The sequence below is a fragment of the Echinops telfairi genome, unplaced genomic scaffold, assembly GCF_000313985.2.
Source record: "Echinops telfairi isolate 266 unplaced genomic scaffold, ASM31398v2 ScPeMD7_70;HRSCAF=299, whole genome shotgun sequence".
Classification (NCBI taxonomy): Eukaryota; Metazoa; Chordata; class Mammalia; order Afrosoricida; family Tenrecidae; genus Echinops; species Echinops telfairi.
In genome coordinates this window covers 16,487,616-16,511,854 of record NW_022103968.1, presented here as the reverse complement: position 1 = coordinate 16,511,854, position 24,239 = coordinate 16,487,616, and the positions used below count along the sequence as shown (strand labels likewise).

At 49.4% G+C, this 24,239-nt stretch overlaps 1 protein-coding gene across 4 annotated transcripts in view; it reads left to right on the top strand.

Moving 5' to 3' along the window:
• Positions 1 to 24,239, top strand: part of TCF7L2 (transcription factor 7 like 2) — a 206,921-nt gene that overhangs the window by 68,206 nt on the left and 114,476 nt on the right. For all 4 annotated transcript variants that reach the window (XM_045291388.1, XM_045291387.1, XM_045291389.1 and 1 more), the window contains exon 2: positions 7,622 to 7,723. In XM_045291388.1, coding sequence (XP_045147323.1) covers positions 7,631 to 7,723 — 93 coding nt within the window. In that variant the 5' untranslated portion in view covers positions 7,622 to 7,630. The remainder of the gene's footprint in view (positions 1 to 7,621; positions 7,724 to 24,239) is intronic.

Genomic DNA, 24,239 nt, shown 5'->3' with positions numbered 1-24,239 from the left:
AGGCAGACACGGCTTCAACATTCAAAAGTCGGCCCGTTTCTGAGTGATAGGCTTGGTATGCCCACTGCTGTGGGCTCGATTTTGCACACACCAACTCTGTTGGACAGACTAGAACAGCTCCACGGAGTGTCCTGAGCGGCATACCGTTTAACACTCTGTGCTACCAGGGCACCTAGGCCTCCTGCCCCACTGCAGTCAGTTGATTCAGATGCATCGATCCTCCAGGTCCGAGTAGCCCTGCCCCTCGACACCTCTGAGGATGTGAATCGTCAGGGAGCAGAAAGCAGAAAGCCTCATCTTTCTCCCGCAGAACCATGGGCGGGTTTGAAGGGCCACCCTTTGGGTTAGCAGCCCAACACATAATCCACTGTGCTACTCAGCCTCCTAGGCTGCCTCTAAAAATCAAACTCTATTTCAACTCGGGACAACCAACTGCCCCTGTGGGTTTCCAAGACTGTAATTCTTTCTGGAAGTAGAGAGCCTCATCTTTCTCCTGCGGAGTGACTGGTGGTTTTGAACTGCTGGCCTTGAGGATTGCAGCCCAGTTGTAACTAGTAGGCCACTAGGGCTCCCCTCGAACCTGGTTGTCCAGGAGAGGCCAGTGTCTACTGGAACAGCCTGCTCAGACACCATAGCTTCCCCTTGTCCCACCTGAACACTTCTCTGGGCCTCAAACTGCACGCGGTGCCTGAGTGAGTGGTGGCAGAGTGGGCCTGAAGACAGGAGGGCCGTGGTCAGTGTCTCCTGGGAGGTGGCCCAGGACTTCTGAACACGTGGCCCCTTTCCAGTCAAAATTGCTCAGGCGTTTTTACAACTTCCAATTTGGAAAGTAGAGGAGCTATCAGGTAGTTATTTTGGTGAGATTGTGGTCTGGTGGTTGGACTCCGTGATGGGGAGTCATGGCCAGAGGGAAGGCTTGGAGTCTTGTCCAGGTTCTTCCTTTCAAACTCAGGGGTGTCAGTAATGACCCACCCCAAAGTTTGCCCCTGGGACCCCCAAATCTGCTTTCCTAAGGGGTCTTCCTTAGCTGTCTGGACTGAAGGCCCAGTGGAGACAGAGAACCTGACTGAATTGTGTGGGCCTTTTAAACATGTTCTTTCATTCCCTGACCCGGCAGATGGAGGGGTTGTGACGGAGGTAGTATATGGTCTACAAACCCCATGCTATTGACTCTGGTGCTTTGCCCAAAGAGTGTGCCAATCCCGGCCCTGAACAAATACAGGATCAGCTCTGCTTGCCCGCTCCGCTGTTGAGCGGAGTCAATGAAAGGAAGTCCCGGGAAGCCCTTCTGGTGTTTTATCAAGATGTGGGGTTTCCTGGCAGCTTCCTCATCACCACTGTCGGCCTGTCAGTTCTCCTGTTTGTTTTCAAAATAAATTCATACAGAGTTCTCAGAAGAGCCCTGGCTGGTCCCTCACTGCCGCCCTGGTCACTGATAGTAGAATAAAGATAGCCTATCAGGTTAATCTGAATACAATCCCACAGCTGCAGAGCCCTGGTTGCTCCATGCTTAAAAGCACTTGGCTGGAAGTTAGAAGGTTGGCGGTTCAAACCCACCAGCCCCTCTGAGCTGCCGCTCTGCAGAGGCCTGCCTTGTAAACCACAACGGGGTGCTTCCACTCCATCCTGTGCGGTTGGTGTCTGCTCCCCAATCTCCAACGATGGGTGCGTTGGTGTTTGTGTGTGGGCTGCGGGAGCTGGGTCCTGTAGAAGCTGTCCTATCTGCCCCTCTGCCCCCCCCCCCCCTTCTTTATGGGAAGAGGTGGAGGAGGTGAAGTTAGAGATGTTTACCTTTTTTGTCTTGCTGACACTTTAACAGGCTTTTAAAAACCTCTTTCATTCCTCTCAGCCCTTTGGGCTGGCCTGACTTTCGGGACTTTGCCCAGAGATCTACAGCTTTAAATGAAGCTCTCTGAGACATAAAATATGATTTGGGGGCAAGCCCTAATGGGCTGTGATGGGAACATTATTATTAAACAAAGGAAGAAATACTGAAGACAAGATACCCGTATTTTTGGAGCAGACTCCCTTTCAACAGTTTTCAAGGTGGGAATTCCCACGGCCCCACTTGATTGCCATTTGTTGAAAAGTTTCATCTTTTGGTGGGCAATTCGTAATTTCCACATCGAGCGGCCAGAGAGGCGGAGAGCTGGGCGAGCTGGGCCGCAGCGTTGTTTTGATAGTGGGATGGTGGGAATCCTACCCCGCCCCCGAGTGGGGGTCGGATGTAAGACCGTTGTCGACTGGTTGGAAAATTGTGCCTGGTGTCCTAGCCCTTCAGTAAGCCCGAGATGCCCCCTCCTTCCGGTCTTCCTTTCAGGACCAACAGAATAGAATTTCCTGCTTTTCAATGTCTCCAGGAAGGAAAAGATTTTTCCTCTAGGCTGGAATAGCAGCTAATTTCCTTTTTCTCCCCCTTATTTATTTATTTTCCTGATTAATAAGGGCCAATTGCAGGAGATGAGGGGCCCTGGGAAGACCCTCACTTTTGGAGGGGAGGTTAATCGCTTCCTTTTCCAAATCCTGACACAATATTTCTCTCTCCTCTCAAAAACACTTCCTTGGCTGGAATGGCCAGTTAAATTTTGGGGTACTAGGGCGTGGATGTGTGGGGACCCAGCTGCTGGCATAACGTTGTCATCAGGAAAGAGTCCTTGCAGGCAAAAGGGGCCAGGCTGCCTCCTTGCCACCATCTGGATCCCGTTAGCCTTCTCTGGGCAGTGGGGCAGCCTCATTTCCTCCAACCCGTAATGTTATATAGGCAGTGATCCTGGGCTGCCCCGGCGTAATTGAAAATTATGTGTATTGTAGACTCTGCGTGCTGAAATGTAGGTTCATAAAACTATGTGGGGCAGGTAGCCCGCGGTGCTTGGGCATGGCAAACAATGGCCTTTTTATGTAAAGTAGCAGTTCTAAATCTGAGTTACTATTGCCTGCTGGGACTGACAATTCTTGGGTGAGGTTGGGCACCTGCAACAAAGCACATATTCCCTAATTTCTGTGGAACTGGTGTGAGGATGCAGGCCACTCAGGCTTGCTGATGGCCAACAGATAAGCGCAGATCCTTGCTAGGGGCACCCCCCACCCCCCCACGCTGTGGGTACCCCAAGGGCAGATGTTTAACTGTGATGAATGGGCTAGAGAGGGGAGTGGCTTTGTTCATTTGGGTTGCCTTCTAGGAAGTGACTCTGTTGAATGCTTTTGACCAGCGTAGCCCATGTGCTGATGTGGTTTGTGAGACTGGGGAGGAAGCAAGGGCAAGAATAGATTCCCATGACCCTCTTGGTGGAAGGAGACCCCAAAAATATTTACTTCAGTGGTTCTCAGTCTGGGTTCCATAAGAAGGGGCTTCAGAGAATTCATGGGAAAGTTTCATTATCTTTGAAAAATTCCATTTCTCCATGTACTTAAAAAATTATTGGGGGCTCTTACAGCTCTGATAACATTCCGTATATCAATTGTACCAAGAATATTTGTACACGTGATGACATCATCATTTTCTCAACATTTACTTTCCTTTGAGCCCTTGGTGTCAGCTCCTCTTCTACTCCACACCTACCTCCCATCCTTGTGACCCCTTGATAAATTATAAATTATTGTTTTCATATCTTACACCGACTGCTCTCTCACTTCACCCATGTTCCCATGAACTATTTGAAACACCCTTAGATGACCCCAAAGCTGATGTCTGGAAATGACTTGGTTGTAAGGATGACTGGGGGTCTCTGCGGTGTTTATTCTCGGGGAGCCTGGGATCCTGAAAGTCCTTTAGTTCTAGGAGTGACCCTTCACCCCGACCCTCATCAGAGTAGGACAGCCCCTTGAGTGTTCTGAGGAAACACTAGGGGTTCAGAGAGACCAAGGGATTTGCTCCAAGGTACCTTGGTTGGGTGGTGGGAGGGTCCTAACGGAGTCCGGACTAGCAGTCCGTTTTCTCACTGGAGGGGACCTCCAGGCAGACCTTCTGGGGTGGTGGAAGCTACTACTTGCTCCTGCTTTCTGTACCTTGGCGGTGGTTTTGTGCAGTTGAATTGATTTCAACGCATAGCGACCCCGTGTGACAGACAGAGTAGAAGTGTCACACTGGGTTTCCTGTTGCCAGTCCTTTTGTTTGTGTTGAGAATGTATGCAGCAGAACATAACACCAATCCACCAGTTTCAGCATGTGCGATTCGGTGCTATGGAGCCGTTGAGCTCTGTGACTGCCCTGCCGCTCCTTCTCTGCGTGGTTTCTCACCATGAACAGAAACTCCAGTCCCTGAAGTGTCCCTACCATGTCTTTCTGGTGGTTGGAGTCAGTTGGACCCCATATAGATAGACTTTGAAAGATGTCATAACGCTCAAGGCCACAGTCTTTACTACTTAAGCTGCAAGAAGACTTCGGGGGGCATTTTGGGTTAAAGGTTTAAAGATGACCTTCGGCCAGTAGGATTTCATGAGAGTTCGAAATTTTGGTTCTTTACCATCTCCCACACCCTCATTAAAAAAAAAAAATTATACTTAAAAAAAAATCATTTTATTGGGGGCTCGTATAACTCATCACAATCCATCCATCCATCCATCCATCCATCCATCCATCCATCCATCCATCCATCCATCCATCCATGTGTCAAGCACTTTTGTACATTTGTTTCCCTCATCATTCTTAAAACATTTGTTTTCTACTTGAGCCCTTGGGATCAGCTCCTTATTTCCCCCCCTCCCTGCTTCTCCCTCCCCCATGAACCTTTGATAATTTATTAATTATTATTATTTTATCATATCTTACACCGTCCGACATCTCCCTTCACCCACTTCTCCGCTGTCCTTCCCCCAGGGAGGAGGTTATATGTAGATCCTTGTAATCTGTTCCCTCTTTCTCCCTCACCTTCCCTCCACCCTCCTTGTATCACCACTCTCACCACTGGGCCTGAGAGGTTCATGTGTCCTGGATTCCCTGTGTTTCCAGTTCCTATCTGTACCAGTGTACATCCTCCGGTCCAGCTGGATTTGTAAGGTAGAATTGGGATCTTGATAGTGGGGGTGGAGGAAGCATTCAAGAACCCACTCCCTCATTTTGATCAAAGATTCTCCTAGAGAATCTTTGATCAAAATGTTCATTAATGATACTGATCTACGATCTTTATGAAAGCACACCATTGGGTCCTTTTCTCCCCCTCCTGGTTTGTGAGCTGAAATTGCCCACCTTTTGGTTAGCAACCTCCGCACTCAACCCTGAACGCCATGTAAGTTGGTAGGTAGTTCGAAGGCAAGGTTCTTCCAAGTCCCTCCTCCTTAAAAATACTCCATTCTTTCCTGGCCTACCCTGACCACAAGGTGTTGGGTGTAGCTTCATGGCTTCACTACTTGGGTCTTGAGGGTCTGTGTGTGTGTATTGGCCTCTGCTCTGCTGTTGAAGCTCCCTGAGGTCAAGCATCTTTGTTTCTACATAATGCTTAGCAAGAAAGTGGTCCATGAAGCAAGGTCTAATTAATACTTGTTGAGTACAATTTCTTGTAGAATTAATATCAAAACAAGCCACCTGTTTTGCTTTGGGTCTTTGGAAAGATCAAGCAGCTTCCATGCATTAACTGTTGCATTAATCAATTGACCTTTGGGTGCATAAGGGCTAGTATTGGCATCTTTATTAAAACCTTTGCACTGTGTTTAAGTTTTACGTGATCACCTGAAGATTTTCTATAAAATGGATGGTGATGTCTCCATTCCAAACCACAAGCCCGAGATAGCTAGTGTATGTGTTAAATGTCTCTACTTGGGCAAACCTTTCCTCTCAGTTGTCCTACCTGGAGAATGGAGAGTCAGATCAGTTGAGTGTTTAGTTTCTGCTTTTAAAAAAAATCATTTATTGGGGGCTCGAACAGCTCTTATCACAATCCATCCATCCATCCATTGTGTCAAACACATTTGTACATATGTTGCCATCATCATTTTCTAAACATTTTCTTTCTACTTGAGTCTTTGGTATCAGCTATTTTTTCTCCCATCCCCCTCCCTCCGTCATGAACCCTTGATAATTTATAACACCCCATGATAATTTATAACATTATCCCTTGATAATTTATAACACCATGTCTTACACTGACCGATGTCTCCCTTTACCCACTTTCCTGTTGCCCACCCCCCTGGGAGGGGGTTATATGTAGATCCTTGTGGAATTAGCTCTTCTCGTGTTGTGTTCATGTCTTCATTTTCTACTCTTGAGAAGGGTGGGGTCGACATCATTGACTCATACCTTTATTTTTATCCTGGAGGTAAACCTGCGCATGCTTTACAAATTGTTCTGCTGCATAGAGGCTTCGAGATGAGTGTATAAATTGTATCGTGCGTGTCCTGTTGGTGCGTCTTTTACTGGAAAGTAGTCTTGTTTTATAGGCTTTTGGGTGTGCCTTTGTTACGTGGTGCTGCTAGAATGGAAATACTATTAGTGGATGACTTTAACAAACAAGTTAATTTTCTCACAGTGCTGGGAGCCTAAAAGGAGGTCGGTGGGGGGAGGTTTTCTCTCTCTTGGCTGTTAGGGAAAGTTCTTGACGTCTCCTTCAGCACCTGCTTTATAGATTTCTCGATGTCTTGGCATCAACCTTCTCTAGGGTCTAGGTCTAGGAGGTTCTCAGGTCCAAAGGACGATCGACTCTTCTTTCCCCGTTCTAGTGAAGTTCCTCTCCTCCCTGCTCCTTTTTCTGCCCTTTAATCTCTTGTAAGATAAAAGGCGTAACTCCAGCAAGGGTGTAACTTAAGTCTGGGGCATGATTAAGGGTGTGTGCTTTGCAAGGCTCTGACTCAAGACAGGTACCACAGTGATAGAGCCTCGTTAACCTGTAGGGGTTAGGTTTTATAAGGCACCACAACTTGGAGGATCAGCAGATCATGTCACTAAACAGAGGATGACCACACGGTCCCAGCCCAACTGGCACACACTTTAACTCAACCACTCACTGCCACCGGGTCCATTCGGACTCATCGACCTGGTCGGAGAGAGGAGAGCTGCTCGTGTGGGTTTCTAAGCCTCCAATATCTTTACAGGAGTAGAAAGCCTTATTTTTCTCGCCCTTGGAGCAGTTGGTGTTTTCGAATGGCCAGTGTGTATAGTCCACTAAGCCCCGGGGCTCCTTGGCACACATGTGAGGGAAACAGTTCAATCCATGAAGACGGGATGAGAAATCCTGTCTCACTTTCCCCGAAGTAGCCTCTACTGGGTAAAGGAAGGTTGCCTTGTTTTAGAGCGAAGGCTCCTGAAAGATCAAGGTCAACACTTTGTCCAAAAAGCAGATTTGGAATTGAGATCCCCGTTTGCTTTCCTCCTAAGAATAGTCCCTGTTCCCCTTCTCCCCCTCTCCTCTTACCACTGCCTCCCTGCAGACCAGGCAGCATCATGAAGCACCTTTAACTAAAATTGCTCTCTAGTTTGAATGCCCAGACGATCAACGGGATAGACACACATTGAACGTGACTGTGAAGGAAGGACCTGTTGGAGTGCATGGGTGTGTGTGTGTGTGTGTGAGATTATATGTACACTTTTAAGATTCTTGGCCTGTGATAGCCCTGAACAGCCCTCTTTTGTTTTGGCTGGTGTGCGTTTCTTCTCTAAATGCATTCTTTGCCTTTCTGCCCCTCCCCTCAGTACCTGCAGATGAAATGGCCGCTGCTTGATGTCCAGGCAGGGAGTCTTCAGAGCAGACAAGCCCTCAAGGATGCCCGGTCTCCGTCGCCAGCCCACATTGTCGTAAGTAAACTCACAAGGACAATGACTCCCTTTCTTGGGACCGAGATGAAGGAAAAGTGTTTTTGCCCATCACAGGCCTTGTGTGTCAGTCTATCTTTAAGAACATTGGTGTTTTTCTCTTCTTTCTGTTTTTTTGGGGAATGTGCTTTGGACATGGCTTATAGCTATAAGGTACTTTTGCCCCTGCTGTGTGATTTTAGAGACCTTAAGTGACCCTGAAAGTCTCTGAACATTACCTATACCCCGTTGCCACGAATCGAATCTAGTCTTGTGGGGCCCAAAGTCACCATGATTTGAGGAGACTATGGATGATGTTAAAATATTTACCCCACTCCCAAAAGTGCCACACAAAACAGTACCTGAAAAAGCCACTTAGGGGGGAAGGAAAGGATGGGGAGGAGGGGACCCGAAAACTCAAAAAGGGAACTCTGCACTTGAAGCTTGTCAATGCGAATGGCTCCCTACAATTTACCTTAATATTTGTTGGAAAATCAACAGTAAAAAGTGCAAAAACTAAGAACATTAGATTTTATTTGGGGGTGGGTGGGTTAGGGGTAGGCTAACTGATTCAAAACCTAGAGTAGAAATGAACTTGGAAAGGCTTGCCTTAAAATGTAATCTGTTTATTCATGGCTTTGACTTAGAAAATGTGTGAATTTTGGGAGAGGCAACATTTGTTTTTAGTACTAAGAGACTCCAACATAAAGTGTGTGTCTGCATATATTTTTAATGCACTTTCTTAGGATTTGGTGGGCTCTGAAAGGGAAATTTTATAAATTAACCTCTTTTGAAGATAACTCATCCATACTAGAATATTCCCTTCTATATGTTTATATCATGAGCTGGACTTCATACTTTAGAAATAATTAATGAGAGACACCTTTTTTTCCCCTAATGAATCTGTGGCAAGTAGAATTCTGCATAGCATGTAACAATTCATGCATTTTTAATTCAAATACCACAAAAATGTTATCTGACGATAGCTTGCCTCTTTTTCATATATTTAAAGATGGTAACATAATTATGTAGAAAAATCTTAAGACACATTGTGTCAAGATTCAGGCTAATTTCCTCTCTATGTTATAGCACTCTAATTGGATCTATATTATTTAGTGAATTATGTGCACTCTGTTTTGTGAAAGTTCAGTTTCTATGTATGTGTACAGAGACAAATATAAACATGGGTGTCTCTCTCTCTGTGTATATAAAACAAAACATTTTATCTCCATAAAAGCACATTTGGAGGTATCACTTGTGAAAATGTTCTATTATGATGTGCGGCAGGTAGAAATAGAGTTGGCATTGGCCAGAAACGCCCTCCTTCCCTCAAGTCCCCAATTATACATGTTCCTCTAATGACGAGATTTCAGGACGGGAAATCTCGCAGGCCCACCCTGCTCTCAGAAAAGGAAACTGAGGCCCAGAGATGCCAAGTGAATTGCCCAATGTCACACACAGAGTCAGTAGCCCGAGCAAGGACAGGATCCAGTTCCCCATACCTCTTCCAGGCCTCGCAGTCTGTTCTCCTCTTAGGGGGCTGGAAGTCAGTTTTTGTAGTGGATTCCACTTTTGCTTCTACGAATGGAGACATCAGTAGGGGCAGTGGTATAGGTGCTAACAAATTGCTGGCTTGTGTGTGTGTGTTTGGGGAGATTAAAAAAAGAAAGAGCTGGCTTGGGGTTCTGGTGCAGTTTTTCTGTATAAAAGTGGATATTTTCACAGTGTGCAGAAATCCAGGTGGCCCATTTAACTTTTCCTGGCTCCCTGGATTACACACGTGGCTCAGGCTTTGGGATTCAATTCTCTGCTCTTGGGAATGCCCGGTGGGACAATCCGCACAATCCAGCCACAGAAAAGAGGATGCTGTCTTTAAAATGGTGGGCGGCTTGGGTGGGAACCTCTTTCCTCTCTCTGGCTGTGGGGAGAACGTTCGGATCCTGAGTGTACTAAGAGTGGAAGACCCCTCGTGTGTGTGGCATGGAACTCCAGGGGTCCCATGCTGATGACCTTTACCCCATGGAAGAGGTCATGGTGGACTCTTACCTTAAATTTCATCCCCCTCCCTCCAATCCCAACAAGGACAGTTGCCCCTATTTCGGTTCTGAGACCTTGTCTTCGAGGGTAGAAGCTCCTGATCTGGAGAGACTTTTTCCAGAGCCAGCGTGCACTTTGGCCAAGAGCGCAGTGACGTGGCTTCTGTTCGCCTTCCCTCTGCCAATGGATGGAAGGCATGCTTGCCATACCAATCACTCGGCAGCACGTGCCACCCTGGGGCTGGAGACTCTTGTCCAAAGGAGCCACGGCTAGTGACAATACTAGGCCCATTTGTTGCTATCTTGCTTGAGGGAGACTGAATTATGGTCACTGCATAGAGGTGGTGGGCGGGGGCAGGGCCGGGGAGCTGAATGCTGGTGGCAGCTGGTTGGTGACTTTGGTTCTGAGTTAGCCCTGTGACTGATCATTCTACCACCTCCATCTGACATCACAGGCTGAGAGAGGGTCCTTGGGGAGGAGGAGTTAATAGAGGGAGGTGGTGGGAACATGAGGTGGAAGGCAGGCTGAGCGTCTTGTTGCATCTGGTAGGGAGGGCTTGGGGGAAGAGGGGGCATGCATTGGGGGCTACAGTTTATGGTGACCTAATGTGTCTACTGACGCCAAGTGGGCACGTGGAATGCCCGGAATCACGGCTGATCTCCGTCTCGGGGTCCTGTACCCGCCCACATGGGCCCGGTTCAGGCTCAGCTTCACCATTGGGTGGCTGGTGTTGCTTCAGACACTCAGGCCCCGCTGCACGTTCTGTGCTCTTCCACGAAGCGTGAGGGTCACCCCACATCGTTTCATCAGGTGCGGTTCAAAACAATTGTGACACTAAAGATTGCTTCCTAATTTCTCCGAAACTTGGGTTTATTGTAACTTTCGGGCCTGGCGATTGCATAATTCCTTCTGGGACCTTGCTTGGGAAGCAGAGAAGGGCTCGGTGAATAGAGGTTTTAAACTAGTACATGGTGGGGAGAGTCGACCTTTTCCCCAATACCCATTGGGGCATGGTCTTAAGCACCAAGCCGGCAGGCCCAGTGTGGAAGCCGGTCTCACACATTTGTGGGCATATTGTAATGGAGTCCCCCCCCCACTCCATCTCCTGTGGGGTGGGGAGTCGTTTGCGCGTTATAAAGAAATCCCTGCTCTCTCACAAGCGGAGTCAAATGTATCGAAGAGGTGAACAAGAAAACATTTATAAAAGCCTCGCCAAGCCCTGGCTGCTGCTCCAGCATGCGGCTTGTTCAGAGGAGGGAGGGAAGGGGGAGACCACTCCCCAAGAAACTGGGGGGAGGGGCTTATGCAATGACCCAGCCTTTTGTGCCCCTCTCTCTGCCCCTACCAGCCTCTGCCAAGGTGATAACACCTTATGAAGCTTCCTCATGGGGACCGCTTTGCCGCAGGTCGGTTGCCAACCCTTTCTTCCGAGCCTTTCTGCCAGGACGGGAACTTCTGAACTTCCTGGTCAGCATTCCTGCACGCACGCTGTCTGCCCGCCTCCCCACCTTATTTCATGGTCCCCAGGGTCTCAAAGCCACAACCCCCTACATCGCGGTAGCCTCCTCCCCTCTCCCCACTCTCCTGATTCAGATAACAGGTTCATTTTTCTCTCTAGTGTTCGTAAATCCACGCTTCTTACTACTCTTGGCCCTTTTATCCTCTTAAAAAACGAGCACAGCGGAGCGGTGCAGCGGGTGGTGGGGGCGCCCGTGCTGCGGGCCCAGCACGCTGTGGGGCGAAGGGGGCGCCTCCCCCGATACCACCCCAGGTGCCTGTGCGAGACAAAGACTTTCATTTAGCTTCCTTTGTATGCAGCAGCAATAACAAAACCCCAACAAATCTGTACCCCCAAATGGCGGTATTTTGGTATGGCGCAGATCTTAGAAAACAGCACAGAGCTTCAAAAGTTCCTGCGACTTTATCTTGGGGGCTTCCCTTTGAAGCCTGCGTGGAGTTTTACCTTGGGGTGGGTTTGTAGTGCGGTAATGAGCACCGAGGTGTGGAAGATGAGAAAGCGGCCCGATTCCCGAGGAACAAAGCCCACCCGAATGGCGGGCTGCACTTTGTGTTGTTGTTATTGCTTAAATGCCGAAGGAGCGCAACACACCAAGGAGCCGCCAAGCCGAGCAAGCACAGAGGTCGTGGTGAGCCTTACCCTGCACTTTCGTGGCTGAAGCGTTTGCGGGGAGAAACCTCTTCCGAATGAACATATATGTGCATGCGCACCTCTCCCCCCAGCACCCTACCCGGAGAGCCTTCTCTTGGTCATTCAGTGAGGTGTGGGCCCCTTTCCGTGGGCTAGTGTTTTCCTCCTCTCCATTGGAGCCTAATGGGCATTTTGTGGACCCCAGCAGGACCCCAGGAGCCAGGAAGGAGTGCAGGCAGGGTGTGATCAGGGTGTCTTGATCCCAGGTGAGACATTGACAAGGGGGAGCACAATTGCCCCTCAAGGCAGCCCCCTGAGAAAATAGCATTTATAAAAGAGATTTGAAGGGCCTTTTCCAGTTGAAGTATGGGAGAGGAGGTAGGGTGTAAGAAAGAACATTCTAGTCAAAGGTAAAAACGTATTGTGGGGAGAGTGGCTCGGGGTAGGGCGATGGGTAAGGATTTGTCCCCTCATCACCATGGAAATTCAAGGAGGGCTTTGGCATTAAGGTCACTTGTATTAAGCTGCTGGCAGTGGAGATGGTAGAAGTGACCCGATGGGAGGAGTGGTCTGGAGGGAACATGGGATTGGACTAGATACTGGTATGGAGGAAGTGGGGGGGGGGGCGTAGATGGAACAGACTAGCAGAGGAGGAGGAGCGGGGGTGGCTGGAAGAGCTGGTCTCCTTCGAGATACCAAGACACCTAGGTTCAACCTCCCAACCTGTCATGAAACAGGGCAGTCTTTCAAACTTCTCATGGGCTCCTTAGGAGGGATATTGATTGTTACATGTATGTTTACTGAGATTGCTTTAAGGGGAAGGACTTCCCCTTTTCTTCCCCAAAACTTTGCTAAGTAAACGTAGTCGAGTCTTGCACTTGGGTTGGGGCTTACCATTGATTCATCCACTGATTTTGAAAATGTTAGCTGTTGCTTACCATGCGATGCGGGAAGCAGTGTCGGAGAGATAGGAAGGACGCGAACTCAAGGGTGAATGAGCGTAACAAGAGCATGCTGGTTGGTTGTGCATATGCCAGCATGGCTCCCAGTGCTTTTGGTACCTTCTCTTCCCAGAGACTACCCCTGGCAAGGAATCCCGAATTTCTTGAGGTTTGGATTCCTTGCTTGGCAGTTAACCACCGCGGTGCTGTGGTGCGAGATGTTTCCTTTGTGTAACAAGCTGTCTTCCCCTTCATCTGAGAAGCCCAGGGAGTCCCAACCTTCACATCCCATGTCCCCTTGCCCAGCTCTCTCCGGGAGTTGTCTGTGGTCTGGGACCCACCTGGGCACTTCTGTGTCCTTTCCTTTGGGTACCATGTCGGCTTCAGACAGAGCTGACTCCCTTTCCCTAGAGCTTGCTCCTCCACTGGAGGTTTTGGGTTTGCCACTCTTGCAAAGTACCCATCTTGAATACTTGAAACACAGCGAATCTCCTCTTCAAATTCACCTTCCGTTGAAATGTCAGTCTGTCAAAGTCAACTGCCATGGTGTCGACTCCAACTCATCACAACCCTGTAGGACAGAGTAGAACTGCCTCTGCGAGTTTCTGAGCCTGTCAATCTCCGAGAGTAGAAAGCCTTATCTTTCTCTTGAGGAGCAATTGGTGGGTTTGAATTGCCGACCTGGTGGTTAGCAGCCCAGCATATAACCCACCAGGACTCCTTCCAACCTTTCACTCACTCACTTCCTCTGAGTCCATGCTGATTCATAGCAACCCTTTGGAATAGACTAGAACTGCCTCTCTGGTTTCTGAGACTAACTCTTTATTGGCAGTGGGCAGCCTTCTCTTTCTCCCTCAGAGTAGCTGGGGGTTTTGAACTACCAACCTTGTGGTTTACAGTGTAACCAGTAACTTACTACATCACCAGGGCTTCTTTCCAGTCTTTAGTGATTGATAATCTATCCAAGAATAAGATTTGCTAACTTTTAATTTAAGAAACAAAAAACGAAAACTTAACCTATGAAGTGAGTGAACTTGATTTTTACATGTAGCTGTGCTTATGGTAGACAGGTGTTTTTTTTTTGGGGGGGGAGGCTGTCATCTCCTGCACAGAGATTACATGATGAATTATTTGGTATATTTTCTTCTAGACATTCCCCCCTCTAACATTTGTATTTGTTCTTAATGTATTTGACCTTGTTTTTATTTAAATCGGAAATCACTGTAGTTAATAAACACTTTCCCATGTCATTGAAATTCTTAGGGATACTTAATGGCCGCATCAATCAGTCTATAATATGATTGTATCCTAGTTTTTTAAATGGATGCTGTATTGCTGGGCCATGAGATGCTCTCCTTTTGTTACTGCTGATCTAAATAGCCTGTGAGGGACATCTTGGTGCATAGACACTGTCCCTGCCCCTGTTCTACTCTGTTAGGGTAGATCCCGGGGAACAAAGGTGACGGGGAATGATGTTATCTAGTTCCCTGTAAAGATCTCCGCGTTTCCAATTATCATCAGTGTGTGAGTTAGACTCCACATGGTAATAACTACGTTAATGTCTCAGGAGAAATGAATTGGGGAGCCCTGGTGGTTTAGTGAGTCATGAGCTGAGCTGCTAACCAGCATTTTGAAAGCGCCAACCGACTCTTCGGGAGAGAGTTGAGGCTTTCTACACCTGTATAAGGTGACAGTCTTGGGAACTCAAAGGGAGAGTTCTACCATGTCACTGGGAGTTGGGCTCGATCTGATGGCAGTGCGTTGGGTTTTTGAGTTGGGAGAAATGAAGGAGAGGTACCCTTCTTTCACTGTGCCCCCCCAAAACGAACCCAGCTCATCCAAGTCAACCGCCTCAAGGCCTTTGACCTTCAAAATAGGCTAATACAATGATTGTTTTTTCATAGGTCAATATGCATATGAGTTTATGCAAAGACACACATGCAACACACACATACACAAGTTTTAAAATTCTGTGGTTGAGAGTGCATCAACCGACCATACAACACACAACTCAACAGTTTCTGCTTGTACAATTCTGGGACATGGACTTCACTCTGAGGTGGGCAACCATCCTGGCCTTCCTTTGCCAAGTTGGTTAGTAAGTTTGCAAGTCAGCCGATAGTATCCCTGTATTACAGACACACGCGTCTTCATTTTCAACAATTGACAGAAGAATTCTCACATGCTTTAGGTTACTTTAGCCCCTTGCTTTTTAGCTAGCGCTTTTCGGGCCCTTCCAGAGATCTGGGGTCTGTTGAAGTGCTTGCCTGCTCACTGAAAGGTTGGTGCACACCCAGTGGCTGTTCCTCAGGAGAGAGATGGGGCCATCTGCTTTCATACCAGTTACGGGCTTAGAAACCCTCTGGGGGCAGTTCTACATTGTTGTGTAAGGTCACTGTGAGTTGAAATAGGCTCAATAGCCAGGGGTTTTGGGGGTCTCTACTTACACCTCCAAATAAGAATGTATGTATATATTTATATCCATCCATCCATCCATCCATCCATCCATCCATCCATCCATCCATCCATCCATAGTATCTCTGTTTTAATTGCACATTGTGGATCCAGAGGTGACTGATTTGATGCTGTGTGTAACCCTGGGTGAAATTTCTGGGGAAACAGACCGTTTTTGAAGTGAGATGGCACGTGTCTCTGAGCTTAAGACAGTCCACGGGACGCAGGGTTGGCTGGCTGGCAGGCTCACGTCGGCTCATGGCCCTGGCCTTTTGTGTTGGGGAAAAGCTGTCTTTGGCAGCTTGCAGCTGGTGTTTGCTGTACTTGCTTCGCTGAGTGTTCATAAGGTGACTGGGGGAAGGAAAGTGTTTCTTCTGAAGAGGCGCCGGGAGACCTGGGTACAAGTAGGCCTGGGTATGTTGGTTTCTCAGTGCAGGATCTTGACGTGTGCTGGGAGCTCCAAGCCGTTGTAGAGCAAGCTGGATGGCAGGCCTCTTCTCCGCATCTTCCAGGGTGGGAACACCCTCCAGAGAGTTTTCCCGTTCTCCCAGCGTGGGAGCCTGTTTTACATTCACGTGGGTCTCCACGGAGCTAACCTCCCAGTTTTGACTGTTTGTCTTTCCAGCGAATAAAACCAGTCTTCATTGGCATCCATCCTTGCCTGCTTGTGGTCGATTGCCTGCTGATTGACTCTATGGGATTTGTGTCCCCAACAGGGTTGTCAGTACCCCGAAGCCAGGCGTGCCCTATGGCTTATTTCTTAGCATGTGGCCCCCCTCCTTCCTATTGGTGTCGCCTGGTTAATGTAGCAGGACACACGTTTCTGCCCGGGTGGCCCTGGAGTTGATTTCATTTGGAACGGATGGGGTGTTCGGACTCTTCTTGGTTGACACAGAACGTGTACACGCCCCTGCTTTCTACCTGATGTGGTGGCATGTTTGGGGGAAACATAGTTTGGGGTTGTGACCATGGGCCTGGTTTGCTAGTAACTTGATAGTCTGCCCATATACATTCCAGCTCACAGCCAGGCGTGTCGGATCGCTCCAGCCGTGTGTATCTGGAACGCAGCTTGAAAACTGTTCCAGAAGGTCAGGCTGTCACGGGGCTTCCTTCCATCTCCCGCTCACCTTTAAACGCGATTCTCCCTTAGGGATCCAGGGATGGGGTGACTGGGGGCTTCACAAGTCCATCCAGGACTTGACTGTTGAATATGGGAAATGGGTGTATTCACAACCACGATGGTGATGCAAACTTACTTCGTGTTTGGCTTGTTTATGGCACGCAGGTCAGATTTTCATCCCAGTCATTCAGTAAATTAATGCAGAAGGAGAAAACAACAGGATTTCAGAATTGCCCCAGGGCGCATATATGGAGGGACCCTGGAGCGTCCGTGCATACCCCTCAGTGTCTGTGCACCATGGGGTTGTTTAAAGGCTGGCTATGGAAGTTTGTCCTTACGCCCGTTCTGCATATTAAAAATGATATCAGTTATGGGCGATTTGGACTCGTGTGTGATAGGAACCCTGGTGGTGTGTGGGGCCGTCAGTTCAAACCCACCAGCCGCTGCACAGGAGAAAGACCAGACTTTCTGTTCTCGCGAAATGTGTGTGTCTCAAACTCACAGGGCCAGTTCTCCGTGTCCTTCAGGGCCCATATGAGGCAGAACGGACTCGGTGGCAGCACATTTGTTTTTGTGTGTGTGTAAGAGCGTTTTTGTGTGTGTGTGTAAGAGCGTGTGTGTGTGTGTGTGTGTGTGTGTGTGTGTGTCTGAGTTAGAACTCCTGAGGGTCTTCAGTGGTGATCCTCCTTTTTAGGCGGGGAGGGCAGAGGGGGAAACCACCAGGCCTTTCTTAGGAGGTGCCTCCAAGTGGCTCTGAGCTGCCAGCCTTTCGGTTAGCAGCTGCTAAGATAGTGTATTAAGTGTTTGCGCCACCCAGGGACTCCTAGTTTTGGACATAAACCAAGCGGAGGGGGGAACCCCCAAACTCATTGCCATCGAGTCGATGGTGACTGGTAGCAAATGCACAGAAGAATGTAAGAATCCGGGAGCTGAATGAGTCGCCCAGGGCTTCGCAGTCAGGAATTGGACATATTTACAGGGTTATCCGGGTCCTTGCTCCAACCTCCTCAAGTTCTGCCCAGAGTCCCAGACTCCTTCCCTTTGAGAGCCAGACAGACGCGGGGACGTGAGCACGTCCAAACCCAAATGCTTCATTTCCGCCTTCCTGCCCACCACCACGCCCTCTCTGCCCAGTGTGCGACAGCATCGTAAAGTGCTGCAGCTTTTACCCTTTGTTTAGGACCACAGCTGTGGAATTCACCCCGGATTCCTGCCTCCCTCCCACCTTCCATCCCACATTCAACCCATTGACCTGTCCTGTCCACTCACATGGGGCCAAGCCTGACCCTTGGTGCCCCTGCAGGTTTCAGAGTGCGTCTTAGAATTTTCAATGGTTGTCATCTTAGCGAAGTAGATTATCAGGCTAGTCATCCTGCACGCTTCTGGGTAGATTTGAACCTCCAACCATTCTGTCAATAGCCAGGTGCAAATGTTTGTGCCACTCAGGGGCCTCTGTCAGCCCTTAACCCACCTGTTTATGGCGTGGAATCCAAATTTGTTATATCGCCTCTACTGTAAAGCTCTGGGGTCCAGCTGGGCCACTACCTCTTCACGGACTCTGGCTCCCCTCCTTTGTAACTCGTCTCTGTCTTCCACTCTTAGCTCCTCCACTCATCCAAACATGTCACATGGTCTTTGGGAACCTAAGATCATTGAAACCGCACATCTTAAATGACGAGAGCAATGGTTCTCAACCTCCCTAATGTCATGACCCTTTCATACAGTTCCTCAGGTTGTAGTGGCCCCCAATAATAACATTATTTTCATTGCTACTTCCTGTCATTTGGCTCCTGTGATGAATCGGGCGACCCTGTGAAAGGGTCATTCAGCCCCCAAAGGGGTCGCGACCCACAGGTTGAGCACCACTGCTCTAGAGGACAGGTTCTTGTCTCTATAGGTCCCAGAGTAGTTGACAGACAGTTTGCCCCACCACCTGATTGAAGAGGGAGGGGACTTGGAGATGCAGGGGCTCGGAGCAGTGAGCTTAAGAGTCAATTATAGGGCGAGGCCAGACTGAGTGTTCTGCGTGGGCTCTGGGAGAAGTCTAAGAGGCCACCGTCATGCACGTTGGCTGAGAAACCCCACCTCTTCAAAGCCCTGCTAGTGTAGTAGGATGTTTCAGGGTCTCCAGTGTCCCCTGGGTGGGACTCCGAGTACGTCTGGGCTCCTTCTGTGCTCTGTACTTCCCTAAAAGTGTGTGTCTGTCTGTCCGTCTGTTTGTCTAGCCGTAGCCTGCCTGAAATGTGAGGTTTCTGGAGACTCAGAGCAGCAGCATGACGCAATCTGTTTTCCAACCCGAGCCTGCGTAGCGGGCGGATCTGGGCAGGGTTAAGTGCATCACCCAGATGGTTTAACAGGCTCGAATTGAGATGGGGTCATGATGTATCCAAGCTCACTGGGGCAAAGGCCTCTAGTCCTTCCCTCTCCAGGGGCACGGCTGCCTGCTTCTATCCCAGAGATGTGGTCCATGCTGCCAGGTGCTAGAGTGGAGCCACAGTGTGGCGGAGGAAGGGAAAGCTTAACTAGCCCATGCCTCTGGGCTGGTCCATCACGTGGGATGTGGTAGAACGGACCTGCCTTTGTATCCTACCTTTGACTTCATGGCTCCTGAAGTTGGGCCAGGCTCAGTGATATGTGATTCTACAAGAACTATGTCTCCCCGATTGTAACTTGGTGGGGAAACCAGCCTTGAGGGATGGAGGGAGGAAATCGGGTTTAAAAAGCGTGGCAATAATAGAAGAGAGGAACCAAGCTGGGCAGAAGGCCCAGATTCGGATGAACCGGGTGGGGGGGAGTGGGTATTTCTTTAATTCTCGGTGGCCGGCTCTAGTACTAGACTGGCCAGTTGGAAAGTCAATAGCCCAAGCTAGCTTGGGACGGGTTTCTGTCACTTGGAGTTCTAACCGTTACAGTCACCTTTAGGTTTTTAATCCAAAAGGAGCAGTCTCTTTCGATTTTTCAAATTGTTGTTCCTTAAAGAATGCTGGAGCCTGAATGGCCGCTTCAACAACTTAAGGAGGGGCTGGCCTGGGGCAGGTCAGACCGGAAGACTTCCTTGTGCTGGCCTGAGAGTTGCTTTAAGTGAGTCCGACCATCCATACTAGCTTCTCCCACTGATGGTTTCCAGAGAGCATCTTGTGTGCAAAGAGGAATTTCCATGGCTGGCTTCCGGGGTCTGTGAGTTTGGGAAAAGAACGTCGGGTCTTTTCATGAGCTGCTCATTTCCGTATTTTTAGCTTCTCACCATTCTCTTTGCTAGCTCCTTCTGAATCTACTCACTCTTCTGCTCTGAGACGTTCTGACCCGACTTCTGTCCGGATGGAGGTGCAGCCAGGGTAGGCCTGGGAGCAGACCCTGCCCTTCAGGTGGAGAAGTGTGATGACCCCAGATGACAACGCCCATCAACAGTGGTGCCCCGTCACCTCAGGGCTCCAGCGTGTGCTAACACTTGCATTGTTTTGGAAGCAAGGCTTTCGTAGCATGGATAATTGGCGACAGACTGAGTGGATAGATGTTTGTTTGTCTTAGCGATGATGACAACTTTCCCTTGTGAGGTGTGCTCTGTTTTTCCTTTCAAACACACACACCTTGAAAAGGTCCCGCAACTCCAAAGGCTGGAAGGGCTGGCCCAAGGACTTGGAACACGTGGCAAGTTTTGATCCCAGATTCCAGGCCGGGCAGGAACTGCTTGGCACTGGGGGAAAGATGCATGGTGGAGGGTGCAGGGGCGAGAGAAAGGCCAGCTAGAGGGGTTGCAGCTGGCATTTGGGGGTCACAGTCAACCTTTTTTGGCAAAGTGTCAGCAGTTGAGGCCCCCTCTGGATTTACTCACATCCTGGCGAAGGGTGCATTGAGATGTTGGGTCACCAGGATTCCTATTGACTTACCACTGAAAGCCCCTCTCGATGAAGGGGCTGCAGAGAAGAGTATGCTCCATGGTCTTGTTCAGTCCGGGGGTGAGGATGGGCCCGAGGACACAAAGCCGGGGTGAGGCCTGGGCCTGCAGTCTTGCCTGTTTCAACCTTGCTCCTCCCATAGTCCATGACTTCCTGCACCCCGGTTGTTGTGTCTTGCAAGACATGACCTGTGGGCCAGGTTGACCTGCGTCCCTTTCTGCATATCACTTCTGTGAATGTTGGCAGTGTACACAGTTTTATTTCTGACAGGTACGGGGAGAGGGCAGGAAGCCCCAAATACCCTGATTTTAGGTGTGATGACCACATTTATCCCCACCCCTCCCCCACAATGTAAAGGTGCAAAAGAGGTAAGCAAGATGTGTCTAAAGAGGGTACTCACTTTCATGTTAGCCTAACCTGGGTTTGGGGAAGGGTAGACTTTTTGTTTAATTTTTGTTTGTTTGTTTTTTCAAAAAAGAAATAAAGCAACTCCATATTTATCGGTTGACTTTTTTTTTTGGCTGGGGCAGGGAGGTGGCTGGGGTTGGCAGTACACACCCACGGTGACTGTTGTCCTCGTTGACCACACGGGAGTTCAGCAGTGCTGGGAAACTCAAGCCTGGCTCTTGACCACCATCTCATCGCCACGTTTCAGAGCTTGATCGGAAACCACCACCTATTGAGAGGCAGTAAGGACTCACGGTGAAGCTAGTGTGAGCTTGGCACAGGACTGAGCACTGGGCGACTGTGTGGAATAAGTGAGCGGGCAGAGAAGACTTGGTCCAGGGGGAGGGAGGGAGGGCCACTGGCATGGGGACATGGCCAAGGTTGGCCAGCGCCACGTTCGGAGGCCAGCAAGGTTGGGTTTGGATAAGTGTTCTGGTGTCTGGTTGCCTGTGTGGATTTCCTCCAAGGGTTTTGAATTGGCAAAGTGTAGCCCACTGGATGTGTGGAACAAGGGTGGAGAGTGAGTGTGTGTGTGTGTGTGTGTGTGTATGTGTGTGTGTGTGTGTGTGTGTGTGTGTGAATCCTTTAGGGTGCAGGTATGTGATCCCAGAGGTGAGACAAGAAGCCAGAAACTTTCAACCATACACGGTCTTGGGGTCTTAGGCCCCACAGGGCTGCCAGCTAAGGGCGTGAGGCCTGCCCTGTCCCCGTGCTAGATGCTGGCAGGCACCATGTCACTCCAGTGGCCACGTTTCATCCTCCCCAGAGTGGGTCGCTACTCTTAGGATCCCAATTTGATGATGGTTCAGTGGTAGAATTCTCGCCTTCTGTGCTGGAGAGACCTGGGTTTGAGTCCCGGCCCGTGCACTTCGTGTGCAGCCACTTCCTGTTTGTCAGGGAGGCTTCCTCTGCTGAACAGTTTTCAAGGGAACCTGCAAACCGAGACGACCTGGGAGGAAACGCCCGGCTGCCCACTGAAAAGCCGGCCAGTGGTGAAAGCCCTGTGCCCCACACTTTGGAATCGAGCTGGGAAGTAGGGGAGGACCCGCCACGTTTCCTTTCATCGTGCATGGAGTCGCCATGGGTTAGGGCTGACTGGATAACAGCTAAACAACACTGTCCTGTCTAATGGAGGTGGGATGCGGTGCCTACACTCACACGGCTGGCACCTGAACCCCTGCTCTTGCTTAGGCTTCATTGGGAGCACACAGGGCCCAGATACCAGACAGGCCATCCCAGGGACTGCCTGGGCCTGTCATTCCTTTGTTTGCTGTAGCGCTGTCTTGTGGTTGTATTAGGTTCCCAGTCAACACACAGTGCATGTGCATTTTGCTTGCTGGCTGTAATCGCAATCCAGTCAATATAACAGCCTGCTGCCCCCTCCCTCCCTGGGTCCCTTGTCTCCGCTTGCCCTCCTTTCCCGCTTCCAGAGCGATGTTTTGGACAAATGGTGTGCTTTTTGTCTGGTAGTGTTGAATATTCTGAGCAGCATGTTGCTGGGGGGCAGGGGGGAAAGGGAGGTGGTGATTGTATGCCCATCTCTCCATTGGCTAATGGGTGATCTCTGACAGTGGGTTGAATTCCAGGTTTGAAGGTGTTTCAGGAGGGCAGGCTTGAGGGTTCCACCAGTTTCTACCAGATCTGAAAGTCAGGTTTATTTTTTGTTGCTTTGAATTTTTTGCCCCTATGTCTTTGCGCCCCCACCCCCCACCCCCAAGGATCTTCTATTGTGATCCCAATCAGGGCAGTCAGTAGTGGTAGCTGGGCACCACCTAGTTCTGGTCTCAGGCTAGTGGAGGCTGTGGTTCTTGTAGTCCATAAGCCCTTTGGGCTAATTGTTTCCATGCGCCTTTGATTTTCTGTGCTCCTCTTTGCTCCAGGTGGGAAGAGATGACTAATTGTATCTTAGTGGGCTGGTTGCAAGGTTTTTGGGGTTTTTTGGTGGTGGTGGTGGTGGGGGCAAGTTTTTAAGACTCTAGTTCAGGGGTCCTCAAACTTTTTAAACAGTGGGCCAGTTCACTGTCCCTCAGACCCGTTGGAGGGCCGGACTATGGTTTTAAAAAAACTGTGAACAAATTCCTATGCACGCTGCATATATCTTATTTTGAAGTAAAAAAACCCAAACGGAGCAAAAACACCCGGCGGGCTGGATCAATGTCCTCGGCGGGCCGCACGTGGCCCACGGGCCGTAGTTGGAGGACGCCTGCTCTCGTGACTGCTGACTGAAGTGGAACAGAGAAGCTTATCTAAACCCATTGAGCTAGATGTTTCTCCAGGCTGCGGCTCCTTCCTTCGCGGTGGTTCTGGCTGAGACGGTTTCCCAACTGCCCCCTGTGTGCTTTCCTCTGTAAGTGGGTATACCTGCAGCACACACGAATCCGTCTACACAAAGGTCCCCTGACAAACCTGTACATGCTGGGCTGTGCTCCTGTGCCCCGGGCTTGTTCGGCGGGCATACCTGTCTCTGTACACTCACCAGCGAATATTGACGGTTGCAGCTGCAGGCTTGTGCATGTAGTGTTGTATTTATTGCTGTTGCGTCCCTCCCGGTGCTTGTTGTCCTTTGCCTTGTCACAGTGTGCTGACACTCTCTAGTTCATTGCCTTTCCCTCCCCCGTCCCCCTGCACGTCTGCCTGCCAGTTGGCCAGTTCCCCTGCCCACTACTCCCATCCTTGGTAATCATCAAAGGATGTTTGTTTTTGTGTGCAAACCCCTTCTTGACTTTTTTTTTTAAGATTACAAGTGCTCACATACATTATCTGCCCTTTTGTGATTAATTTCACTCGGCATAATATTTTTTAGATTCATTCGTGTTGTGAGATTTTTTACAAGTTGATCGCTTTTCTGGAACAGTCTGTCTGTGGGGTGACTTGTTTTTCCATTCACCCAATGATGGGCCCTTGTCTTGGGCCCATCTTTTTTACTCTTGTGCTTCATGGACGTGGGTGTGCACACATCTGTTTGTGTCACACCTTGTATTCCTCTAGGACAGTGGTTCTCCACCTTCCTCATGCCGCGACTCTTTCAGACAGTTCTGCATGTGGTGGTGACCCCCCCACCATAAAATTATTTTCGCTGCTTCTTCATAACTGTAATTTTGCTACTGTTATGAATCGGGTGACCCCTGTGAAAGGGTCATTCGAGCCCAAAAGGGGTTGCGACCCACAGGTTGAGAATGGCTGCTTGAGGGTCTATACCTGTGTGAGCCCTGTGTCTGGCTTTGTGAGGTCACCACTGTGGGGGTTACCTTTTTCAGAACCCTGTCCAGCAGTGCCGGGGAGCACCCGTGGCCCAGACCTTTGGTTTTTGTGGCTTTAAGAGCTCTCATTCCTTTGTGATGCTCTTGGTTCCCATTGAGGAAACAAAGCATTGCGGGTGTCTAGGGGGGAAATGTATGAATGACCGCTTAGCCAGGCAACGAAAACTTGCATCGGGATGCACCTTCCACTTAATGCAACCGTACCTCCCGGGAAC